The sequence below is a fragment of the Lupinus angustifolius genome, chromosome LG08, assembly GCF_001865875.1.
Source record: "Lupinus angustifolius cultivar Tanjil chromosome LG08, LupAngTanjil_v1.0, whole genome shotgun sequence".
Lineage (NCBI taxonomy): Eukaryota > Viridiplantae > Streptophyta > Magnoliopsida > Fabales > Fabaceae > Lupinus > Lupinus angustifolius.
Genome location: NC_032016.1, coordinates 6900900 through 6914645, shown reverse-complemented (window position 1 = coordinate 6914645; position 13746 = coordinate 6900900). Strand labels below are relative to the sequence as shown.

The following is a 13746-nucleotide window of genomic DNA, read 5'->3' as shown; positions in this document are numbered from 1 at the left end:
CCAAGTTTTTCCAACTCCTGGAAAATATACCCTTCCATGAAAATGACAAGCTATTAGAATTTGGAAATAAGTTCTTCCATTCACTAATTTTAGAAGTTTGTTTTGTATGTACCTCACTGGCCATATATTGAGAAGGGGTAGGGATTGTTTAATTTGAAAAGTTTCCACTTGTACACCATATCGTGTGATGTAGTGAAAATATTGCTGTTTTTGGTTGTGATAATCACATTAATCACATCATCCTATAATTACAATGATGTGGCTACCTAAAACGAGATTATAACCACATGAGTTGTCTGAGGTTGCATTAGACTACATCATGTTCAAATCAAATTTCAATACAAAATATTTCATAAGGCAATAGTCTTAACTCATAAGTCATAACCCATTAGACAACGATGGAAATGTTTACAGTTGCATGGTAAATTGCAACCAAAATTTAAAACTCTTTGTTGTCTAATATGTGGCAATAATTAGGATTAAGGATCTAAACAAATTAGGTTAGACTTTCCAGACTACCTCAGACTTTGCTTTAAACATGTCGAACCCATATAACATATAGAAGTCTGGGTCTAATCTATTAGTTGTTTAAAAAAAATTAAAGTCTAAATTTGATCTATTTAAAAGTCTAAACTATATAGTCATGATATAAACCACTATATCTATATTTAAATAAGCTAATAGACATACTTTGAACTAAACTCATATAACTCTAATAATAAAATTATATTTTTGTATACATTTTTATATTAAAATTACATATATAATAATATTACTTATATTAAAATAAATAGTATAATATAAAAATTGTTATATAACATTACTAAATAGACCGACCTATTAGGTTTAATAGATCTTTTAGATGATCTAAAGTCTGACGTGTTAAGCTAAATATGTTTTTCAAAAGACCTGATAATAACTTGTTCAAGAAAAAAAAAAAAATTGATGACCTAACATGTTATAAGTCAGGTAATAAGCCTTTAATAAACGGTATGACATGTTTCACCTCTTAATTAGGATTAATAGAATGTTTGACCTAATTATATTTAATAATTTTGAAGTTCCTTTAGGAGTGTTCTTTAATCTTGTACATACTGATCACTAAGATTTAAATGCTGGGTAATAGAGAACCAGCTATGTAGTAGCTCATCCCAATATGTCGCCAGCCATTCAGAGACTGCATTGCTGCGACATGTTCAGCTTTCCTGCCTCAATTGGGTCTGTAAATATAAAATGCTTGAAGTTGCGATGCACTTCTTGAATGCTTCCACCAAATTACAACCAAACTCTATACACAAGTTGCACACTAAATTGAGAGTAATTATTAACGACAAATCTTATTCTAATTTGAGCCATCAGAGATAGGAAATAAATAAATGAAAGGGAGGTGGAGATCTATCAAGGAAGGGAAGAATAAAATAATTTGGGAAAGAGACAAAACACCATATCAAATTCACCAATTTAATTATAATTGGTATTCATATTTTAATAATGTAAGATTAAAGAGATATTTGATTAAGCAGTCTAAAGTCGTATTGAATTTTCGAGCATCATGGTAAATTGGTAGTAAAAATTAAAAAGTCAATTCTTCGAAATGATACTTAGTAAATATGACAACCACACCAAAAAAGAATTACTATTCTTGATCTATAAGGTGAGACATATATTAATTATAGGAAAAAATCACTATTCTTTCAAATTTATAAAGAATTAATACATTCTATCATACACAATAACTTTAACTAATATTAAACTTTAAATTATATATATTAAATTAGGGTCCAAAGTATATATATCGTCGGTGTTTAAAATGGGACAAAATGGTTACCGGATGGGCTCAGTACCATATAAGAGTTTGACATGTTGATTTTTAAAATTGATGGTTCAAATTTAAAAAAATTAATGATTCAGATTTTAAAATATTTTTAGGCAAACAATTATTATAAATGTTGAAATAAATCTTAGTCTCACATTTCAGTATTGGACCCTCTAGAGAGGATCCCAATACAAAATTGTATATTTTAATGCCAAATGCCTTTCAATGTCATTAACTAATACTAAATTTGACCCCAAAATTTAGATGATGTCACCATACATTTATTAATAAAATTTGTGCATCTCTAGGATTGAAAATTTAGATGATGTCACCATATATTAAGTTCTTGAATGGAACTTGATTAAATTTGTGCATCTCTAAGATTGAAAAACATATTTATAGAAAAGTAATTGACACATTGAAAATAAAAGAAACACACGTAATATGCCCACTTCTCTGATATGTAATTTGCACAGTTGGTAATTTTCTTTGTCCTTTTTGTTACATTGATCAAGAATGTATATTAAATTCCAATATTTTCCTTAATCTTGTTACCCAGGGGAAGTGGTGTCCTGAATTTCGATGCTTCTTCGTGTATGCATTGCACATGCATCAATCAATTTGCACATTTTTATCATCGTGTTCGATCTGTGACTAAAATTAAGCGGTAGTTTAGCTAATAAACCATCTATTTGGCAAAAAAAAATAAACCTATTAAAATATATATCAATAAAGTTCCTGCTTTGTCATCATCTCATTTACGCTAACTATAATATTATATTAAACTAAACACTTTATACAATGCCTCCTCATACAGCTAAATAATCTACTTTATGTATGTTGTTCCACCTATAATCCATGTCACCCAACTTGGGTTCCTCTAGGACGCAATGAATTATTATTCAGCCTAGAAGCTATTCTTAAAACTCAAGAACGTGCAATCATGAAAATACAACTACAAAATTGTGGTTCCTTGGACCAAATAATAAGAGAAGCATGCATGCTCAAGGAAACTTCTTGCTTAGTAATAGCCACAAGTTTAAGAGTCTTGAATGTGAATATGAATGTGCTAGCTCGTTGCACTTAAACATTCATGGTTTCTAAGTTGCATTTTTTATTTTTTAAAGTACATGCTATACTTTTCTATCATTATTAGAACAGTTGCTAACCATTAACCTTAAAACAATTGTTAAGGAACTTTTAAACCAAGCTTTTATTAGCAAGAGGTGCACTTAATAGATTAAACAATTAATAATTTCTTGTTCTTACAAAAAAAACCACATTTAAAAAAAAAGACCTTAACTATTGCCCTAAAGTAAAAGTATCTTCTACTGAATGATACCTTCTTTAAATTTGAGTAAATTTGGAATTTATTTATTTGAATGCATTTTGATGTTTTTGGTAAGAGAAATTTATGAGTCTGTGATTCAGAATGAGAAAGGGATGGGTGAGCAAATATAGGTGGGGGCCGTCCTATGGGAGGTATATCTTGCTATTCTTCCCTTATATGATTAATTAACCTTAGTCATCAAAAATAGGAACTGAAAAGTGAAAACTTAGGAGAAAAGAACATTTGCCCTTGAACATGCAGGGGACCCGTTACACATTCAGACATATATATTGGTCCTATGGAATGAATTCCCAGTGTTCTTTAGTCCCCTGAAGATAGATCTAGATGGTTGGAATATGTTGGAATCATGTAGTATAGTCTGAGGGATGTTTGAATTTGTTGGAGGAGGTACCTATGTCATGCAGAGGTTTGTGTCATGAATCTCCTATCGAGCACATGCCTATGTCATGTAGGTGATGTAGTAATAGAGTGTCAGAAATGACTTTATACTATTTTGTTGCTTCTGTCTGATCAATACTTGTTACTTGTTAGCTTAGATTGTCTGACTAAGACATGAGAATGTCCGAATTACACTTATCTCGCTCGACCATTGTCTTTGTCTAGGCATAACATGTATTCTATAATCGAACCGGTTACCCATGGTATTTTTTATGTGTGGGAATGTGCAAGAGCTAGTATATAGATATGGCAGATATTAGTAATAAATTAGATTATCATTGGTAAAAAAATTACATCATTTATGCATTTTTAGTTCACATGACCACGTGATAAAATATTATAAAATAAGAAGGGGAGATGGTAGCAAATAAAGTTTCTGATAAAAAATATTATATCCTAATAAATTAATATTCATATGAAATTAACATATGTCCCTTAAAACGATTAATAGATTTTTAGAGTAATTTATTGTGATATAATATTTTAAAATAAAAAGACACGTCATTAACAATATCATATGTCCCAATATTTTGTGTTATGTTCCAAACAAATCAAAAAGGTACAATTAATTAAGAAAAAACTATAAAAACATAAAATAATTTGCTTTTTATTACATGATGAAATGAGATTGGTTTGGGATATGTGACTATATGTCATCCATTAATCCTTACCTATAAAAGCACAGTTGTATGAGGTAGGAAGACCAGAACAGCATAGACCATAGCCCCAGTCTGGTAAAGTACATAAACTTGGAAGTTCTTGTGGTGGGGCTGGGTGGGGTAGAAGAAGATAGCACTCATTGTCTTATCCTGGAACTTGTGCACTATGCACCAGAAGTTATTTCTAACATCTATATGCAGAAAATTCTGAACCCTGAACCCAAGAATTTGGACCCACTGGCCTAGAATTAACTATATGAAAACTACATTGCACCGAGAACACTGCCTATGTTGCTATGTCTACCCTATTCCCTCCTAGCTACTGTACTATCAAGTATCAAATACTCCCCTCTCAAGCCGTTAACATCAACAAGGACAGCGTGAAGTGAAGAAGGTCAGCACGAATTTGAAGTTTGGATTTTGGACATTGGAACTAGACATCGAATAATGAGACCTAATATTGATTTATTGACATGATGAATAAGGGATAGTCCCACACTTGTATTTTGCACTTAGAATTCGTTTGCGAAAGGTGGATAAATAATTGCTAGTAATATTGTTTGAAATTGAGCTAATATTCTGTTTGTTGTGGTAGCTGCAATTCTATCAAATCACAATAGTGGTATGACATTGAATCTCAATAACAATATTTGAGTTGTATTAAATTGAAAAACATTTTTATCAGAAAAAAGTTGGCATGACATCAACTACAGTCAAAATCACAAAATGTCGCGGTGACTATAATCATCATAGTTGCAAATTCGATAATCACGGTCACAATTTAAAAGATTGTATGATATGAATGATACTCAAACATTGAATTAGGATTTGAAAATGAAAATAGGTAAATTGTAGTATAAATGATTGCTAAAGTTGGTGCTCTTTTTTTTTTTTTTGTATTAAAGTGTGTCTTCTCATTATAGCTTCTAGCCTTCTACAATGGCTATCATGTCAAACTAAAATTTTAAGCATGTGTGCCCCTTTTGGAAAAAACATCTAATATTATTTTTTTCTTATCATCCTACTTTTTCTCAAAGAATTTTAAAACTTCTTTGCACGTTCCCGTGATAAAATATTTGAAATACTACACTAGGAAGTAAAATTCAAAATTCGATATCGGCCACTAATCTCAAAATTCTATTCTCACTGTATCTCCATGCATGCTTGGTTCCATTGAAATGCTTTCCCTATGTTTTAAATTACTTAGATTTTAAAATACATTGTACCAAACACAACCCTACAGGGTTTATGGGAGGAAATTGTAGGAGATTAAGAACTATCTTTAGTTTATTGAGTAATTCTAAATCCTCTAATAAATCACCATATTTACTTGAGTATCTTTTATCAGAAACAATTATGATGAGTTCAAAACATACATTATATTAAAAAATGTGGCACAATATACGAGACTTTTATTTAGTTGGGTGTGGAGTAAATACATATACACAACCTTATTTTATAAGTAGAGAAATTGTTTATATAAATTATATGGATTGAACTTGTTGTAACCTCATATTCATTAAGCAACAATATTATCCTTATCCTTATATCAAACTCATTCTAAAAACATCCATAATATGATAAGGTTAAGTTAGATGATAATTGTTCTCATTCAGGAGGCTTAAATCCAGGGAATTAATCATGAACTAATTGAATAAAACATATTTCTTTTTGTTCAGAATTATTAGGGATTTGATTAAAGAAACTAAGAATAAAATATTCACATGAGAAAGTGATGCTTTTAAATTTTAATAATATTAATAAATACAAAATTCCTTAACTGGTCCAACAATACTCTCATATAAAATTATATGTGCCTATTTGATTAATGAGTTTGTTTTTACTTATTTTTCTTGTTTATAAGTTTTTTTTATAAACAGTAAACTTGTTTCGGCAACAAATTTATTTTATTGAAAAGAGCTTATAAAAAATAAGCAAAATGCAACATATTTAAGTTTGATAGGTAATTTACTTTTCAATTTATAATCTCAAGGTTTATAATTATAATCTAAAAATACAATGTATACCAAACACATTTAAATTCTCTCATGTGTGTCTTTCTTTTGACCATTTTTTAACCATCCATGAAACTCTTTCTGGTACTAAACAAATGAGATATGAATTTGCAGAACTCTCGTGAGGCTTACTGTTTATGAAAATTGGTGTAGTTCTATGAGATTTAATAAACTTGGTGAGAAAAATAATTTAAATTTAAAAATTAAACATTCAAATAAATTAGTCATAGAAACGGGGTCAGCCAGAGGAATTCAAAACCCTTTTCATCTAAATTTGGTAAACTGGAGATTTTTTATTTCATCGAATGTCACATGTAAGTGTTTTCAGGTAATATAAACGTGCTTGAACTAAAGACTGAATGAATTAGTTTACAATCAATGACCAAATTTAGTGAAATTATCACCCATTGAAGTAGCATATCCAAATCCCAAACGTCGCATATTCTTAAAGAGAAGTAGAAATATTTATATATTATCATTGTAATATCATTCATCTTATTATTTTTATATTAAAAGTCAATAATTATAAAATATGAATAGTAGATTATACAATAATAGTGTATAAAACTCATATATTATCGGTGCATATATTTTTCACCAAATTTCTTTAAAGGTCCTGTTATTTATACAATTTGTGTTAAAAGAAGAAGTTTTTTCTTCCTTAAAACTCCAAAGCCAAGACAAATTCACAGTCCTGAATCCACCTCCGCTTCATTTTTTACAGATTTGATTAAAAACGTACAGGAAAAGACGAGGGAGAGAAAAAGGTACGATTTTCTCTAGGTAAATTTGGTATTGCATATGATCCAGAATCGGATACTCCCATTTGTACCCAACCCATATATATTAAAATTCAAATATAAATAAATGTGTATTGATTGCTGTTGGAAAGTTTCCAATGTTATTTGCTCATCATTTCAACGTCCACGCCTAATATATGAGTGAGAGAAAGAAAAAGAGAGTTGGAGAACAACAACATTCACAATCTCATGTTGCAATTTTTTTAGGAATTAACATGAATAATAAAAAAACAAAACTTTATTGCTACAACCAAAACTTTCTCATCATTTCTACACTATTTCCCTTTTTCTTTTTCTACATTTTCCTAACCAAACCAGCCTTCGGAAAATTTTTGAGACACACGACCCAAATTATCATTCCACCAACAAAATCCAAAATTTGGGAACCCAACATCCCCTTTCTCTTCAGAGCACTGACTCAATCCAAATCGTTAACTTTCATTTTCATATTTGTACATTTCCCCCATACCCCAATTTTCCATTTTGTTAGGTTGTTTTAAAATAAAGAAAGAGAAAGAGCAAGTTAAATAAAATTAAAAGAAAAATCAGAAGCTGAAAAACCTACTCCATCAAAAAGCGGTTCACAATCTTGACGCTTGGTTCCAACACATTCCTCTCCCATATATCGGACCAACTATCATCTGACGTCAGCGCCGCCGTAAATGCCGCGGTGGCGTCAACCCTCTGTAGGTCCCACCCTGCCCTTTTCAGCCTTAAAATCTTCCTTATCTGGTTCTTCGACAGCTTACACGTGTTATCCTTAATCGCCCTCACTGCTTCCTTGTATGCACCCTTCCACACACGATCCTCATCCTTTATCGAACCGGGAGGATGTTCTTTAAAAAACCGGTCCAACTCTGGTACTCCAATCGCTTTCCTCAACCCGGTTCGGTTCATTTCTTCGGTCGCATTCGGGTCGAAGAACTGAGCCAACTCGTCTACCATTCCCGAGTCAAGCATGTCATCAACTCGCTTTATCAAATACTCTGATAAAACAGAAAATGACACATCTACCCAGAGGAAGCAACAGTTATATCTCAACTCTGAAGAAATAACGAGTGATGACGACGATGATTCAGTATCAAACACGTTCAACTCGGGGTCGAATCGTTCAACCAGAAGAGCGTGGATGAAGGAGTTAGAACCACCAACTATGATGGGTAGTTTTCTTCTGTTGGTAACATCGGAGATTATTTCTCCGGCGTGGTGGCGGAAGTCCGAAGGGGAGAACTCACCGCCGGAGGGGTCGACATCGCCGAGGAGGTGGTGTGTGACACCGCGGCGCTGGTGGAGAGGGATCTTGTTGGTAGTAATATCGAGGCCGGAATATACTTGCATTTTATCAGAGTTGAGGATTTCGGAGAAAGGGAAGAAAAGGGTAGCTAGGTCGACGGAAAGTCGCGATTTTCCTGAACCGGTGGCGCCCATAATGACGACCACCTTATCTTTCCGGCGGTGGTGGTGGAACGTGGTAGCGGCTGCAGCATCCATTCGTGGGAACCGGACTTTAGTTCTTGGAGAAGGAGTTGAAGTAGTAAAAAATGTGAGTAGAGAATGGTTTAGTTTGATACGGTGATGGTGGTGGCAATGGGAAGAGAAAATAGAAAGTGTCATGAAAAAGAAAACAATATATGTATGGAAGTGATAGCTGTAATGTAAGGGGTGACAGAGAGAAACGTTGTTGTGAGAAAAAGGCAGAAAGTGCGTGGTGATATGAAGGGTACAGGTAGCGTGTACCGTATCAGTGAGTGTGAGTGGGTTTAAGGAATCATAACAAATATTTGGGTTTGGAATGAGGAAGTGTTTTTTGTATTTTGCATCATTGTAACAAATTTAAAACTAATGCATTGTTGTTGAAGTTGGAAAGAGGAGGTGGAAGTTAGTAGCTAGCTGTAATGTAAAACGGATTGTATTCAGCTTTGGTTGATGGTTCATGAATAGGGACTCTTTTTAGCTCTCAATACGTATTGTTTTCCTCTCTGCTTTGCTCACTCTGTTTCGGTGCAATCAGAATAAGAGTGGAGGGAGAGTAATCGAGGTCCTATTTAAAACAACAACAATACCATATGAGCTTTATTTTTAAATGTATTTCCTTTTAGCCATTCTAACATATTAAAATTATTCAGGAAGGATATTTGCACTCTTCAACGGTTGCTCATACCCTTTCAGTCCTTTACAAGTAACAAAAATCTTAGTAAACATCAATTTTTCGTTAACATTCATAGCAAAATATGTTGATTTCCTTACATGTTTCACTTAATCTTAATGACATTTTAAAGGTGTGCAATAGGCGTATATTAGGAAAATCCTTTATTTAATGTTCATTCCTCTTAATGTGTGTTTGATATATGAAATTGGATTTCAAATTGATGCTCAAAATTGAAACAAGACCTTAGAATTTATTTAATATATTTTAAATTAAAACAATAATTCCACTAAATTACGTTATAATTAATTTAAATTGTTTTTAAAATTTTAGCTTTTCTTTTAACAATTATTATTTCGTAACTAAATATGTTATTGATACACATCAACGAAATCACGAGCAAATGGGAGAATATGAAAATGCATATCCTAATGTACAAATTTGCATCCTTGCCCATTTTGACATCTAAGCCAATATCTCCAATTACATTATCAATATAGATTATATTTTTAAATCCAATACATTTAAATTTATGATGAAAAATGTATGCATTAACAGTATATGAGTTCTATAACTATTATTACATTATTCATAATTTATATTTAATTATCATTGATTCTTTAAAAATAATAATTTAAATAAATGATGATTGTTATAAAAAAATTATATATTACACTTTAACTTCATTTTTAAAAAATAATATAAATGTAGTTTAAGTTAAATGAGATCATGTATTGTCCATTCCTAGTTTTTTAACTAGATTTTTAATGCTTTGATTTGAGTTCGACACGTGTTGAAACCTAGTTCAACAAATATGGACCGTGTCAATTTATCCTATAATAATAATAATAACATTTTTAAAAATGGACTTAACCACTAACATGTATCAAGTGCCTAGATTACCCCTTCCGCTAATTATACATTCAATTATAACTAAAATAATGATGTGCATCTCACATTACATAATTCCTTCTGAATATCCCTCCCCATCTTCTTGGCCAGGATACTTACTATTGTTAACCAAATATCGTAATATTCATCCATTATTGTATATCCCCCAGAATATTAAGTTAAGTAATAATTAAATATGATTGATAGATTATGTAACAATAATGCAAAAAAAAAAAAAACCAAACATAATTTATCTACACATTATTTTTCTTATGAAAAAAATTTCATATGCTAATTTTGAATGTCTTATCTCCTCTCATCCATCAATTCACCAATAAGCCTAATAAAGGTTTCCAAACAACATGGAGATAACTAAATAATCAAATGGTACAAGAATGAAAAGTCTATATGGTTGAAATATATTCATATTTATTTTTTAATAATTATTTGTTATACTCTTATTTTTTATTACTTTGATATTATATATAATCTAGTTTACTGTTTACCATTATTATTATTTTATAGTAAGTTTTAATTATAAAACTATAGTGATATCACATACATGTGTTATCAGCGAATAAATTACTACACAAAATTGATATATATATATACACTAAATCTGAATAGGATAGATAAAAAAAATAGTGCAAATTATCTCATAGAATCGAATACTAGGTAGAAATGTATCTGAGGTCTAGATTTTTAATTATTTATGAATTAAATACTTGAAAATTTTGTAAATTCCTCTTTTCTCTCACATTTTTCCTTATTGAATATGATTTCATTCCAAATAACAGTGTGAATTAATATGCAAAAGTAAAAGTAATAAGTGTATTAATATGATATTTTAAGGAGGGGAATTTGGTGGATTTGGATGGATATGGATCATAATGGAGACAGAAAGTCATCCATCAATTCATATAAATTTATAAAATTACATTTCTAAATTATTCATTCATTCATATCCAATTATTCCAATTATTCCAATCCATCCATTTCATTCATATATCCATTTTAATGGATTGGATAATTTTTTTTTTAATTTGAACTGAAGCATTTTTTGAAGGAAAAAATTCTTTTAAAAATTATTTTTTAATAAAGCATTTTTAAAAATCAAATTAAAAAATCTCGGTACATAAATTTATATGTGAAAACTCTGAAAGATAATAGTGTATGTGAGGTTAGAGCTACTGTATTGTACAATCATATACTTTTCTTGTGCTCAATCATGACACAAAAATGTTATACCAATCTTTATTGAAACTTTTTGAAAGAATGCTTGATAAAAATGATAATATTGTTTAATGATTTTTATTATTATTAAAAATAGAGTAATTTATATCACTAGCATTCGTTTCGGTTGGCCCAACGAGTAAATCGAAGAACCAGTCTTAATACCGTTATGATACAATATTTATATCGGTCATGCAATTATACCAGTAAAAACTGGTTACACCGACTGTTTTTCAATTGAACAGTACCGGTCATACCAGTAATACTGACTAGTTTCATTTAAAATTATATTTAATGAAAATGATTTATTTTTATCAAAATATTGATATGGATGAACAAACATATAACTACTATATTTTTTATACATATCATGATTTACAATCTACATTTTTAACAAGTGATATAAATAAATAAAAAGTTATTGTTTTCTTTATTGATTTTTCAATATTAATATTATTATATAATATATGTATATCTAACTTCATCCGTACTTGATTTAACTAGTGAACTACTGGTTGAATCACCATACCACTATATCATTACTCTGACCGCTGTAATGACTCGTACAATAGTAATAACGTTAATTTATATTTTGGACATGGGATTTGCATGTTGCTTTATGGATAATAAATATTTTGTTTTTTTTAATGGAATGGCAATCCATCCAAATGGATATACCTATGAATTTATATTGGATATAATTGATTAATTTAAATCTTTTCATATTAACACTATATATTGGATTATATCTATTAGCTCTAACAGGTAGATTTAGATAAATTTATTTTGGATGAATTTGAATGAATTATAGATTGTGAATAGTTTTGTTACCTCTAAGATATTCAAACCTCCTAATATATTGATAATTACAAATACATATTTTTTCTTACTTTATGTTCATTATTTAGGAGTCAACATTCTATTCAATACTATATATAGATTATATAAATAAACTTTGGATCTCAATTTTAAATTATTTAATTAAATGATTTAAAAAATTGTTAGACTCATTAGTTCCCCATGTTGCAATTTGGATGCTCTATTACCTTAAGGAATCTCGATCATTGTTTATAGAGAAAAAATATATACCATTGAGGTTAAAGTTTTTTATACTGTTATTAACTTATTATATCATTTACCATTCATTTTTAATAATTATTGACTTTCTAAACTAATAGTAATACAAATAAATGGTAGATAATGCATTAGTTGTATATAATCTTTACAATATTAATTAACACTAGTTGTATATAATCTTTACAATATTAATTATAAATAATACACTTTTATTTATATATGTCTGGCTTGACAATTTTATCAAATTATTTCGATATATTTAGCTTAATATAAGGAAATAATTTTTGTACTAACATTATTAGCTTATTATGAATTGAGAGATTTACCTGTTAAAGTAAAAGTCATTCATGTGAATGCTAATAATATGCCTACGATCTGAATTCACATGAGTTATATATATATATTATCAATGAGAAATTTCTTACACAATCAAAATATTATTCTTCATTGATTTTGTTAGAAATAATGTAATTTCAGTATTAATAACAGAAAATGTGGAGACTTCTACTAGTAGAAGTTTAGTAGAAATTTGGGAAAACAGAAAATGAAAAAACTTCCACCAGTAGAAGTTTGTGTTATTTAAGTCTCTTATTCTGCATTTTGATCAATAACATAAAATACACATTCTTCCACCATTACTCTAAAAAATCTATCATCTTCTTCCTTAATCTTCTTCAATCTTTTCCTCTTTCTTTTCCTGCATATTGTGTGTATGTCATGTAACACCGCGAATTTTACGATTTCGAATTATAAGATTTTATTAATATTTTTATTAAATTATATATTCGAAAATGAATTTCTGGGCAATTTCAGTAAAGAATTAGACGAAACTCTAGTTGAGTTTTAGTCTTAAAATATTATTTCCTATTTTGTGGTAAATTTTGGTAATTTTAGGAGACAGTCGGTTCTGAACCACTGTCAGGGCCGAAATCCACCCGGTACGGCTCAAAAAGTGGTTTTTGAGTTCCGTAACTCGGAATCGAATTCCGATCGCACCGTTGGCTTCGTAATTTCATTTCGAGTCAATATAGACCCTGAATACACTCATACCTATTTTCTAAATATTTTTCACTCGGAATGCCGAAATCCGAAATTCTAATCGGATATTACGATCGGCGGACGATTTATAATATCCGATCGGGTATTAGCCGATAATATTCGACCATGTTTATCGCACGTGTCCGCGAAATAGTCGTTTCGCATTGGGATGCGAGATTTGCCTTTCCATAAAGCAAACCTCACATCACTCAATCTCATCATTAGCCACCCTAGGAAGCCACCCTAGGAGATCTTCATGATTGCCTAGGAGGGAAATCAGAT

At 30.2% G+C, this 13746-nt stretch overlaps 1 protein-coding gene across 1 annotated transcript; it reads right to left on the bottom strand.

Moving 5' to 3' along the window:
- On the bottom strand, positions 7599-8981 carry LOC109353770 (adenylate isopentenyltransferase-like). The gene has a single exon (XM_019596136.1). It carries the CDS (start codon positions 8691-8693, stop codon positions 7641-7643), a length of 1053 nt encoding a protein of 350 aa, XP_019451681.1. The 5' UTR covers positions 8694-8981; the 3' UTR covers positions 7599-7640.

Bases quoted from the DNA above. Each gene is read 5' to 3' on its own strand.
- LOC109353770 (XM_019596136.1), bottom strand. From the start codon at position 8,693: ATGACACTTTCTATTTTCTCTTCCCATTGCCACCACCATCACCGTATC.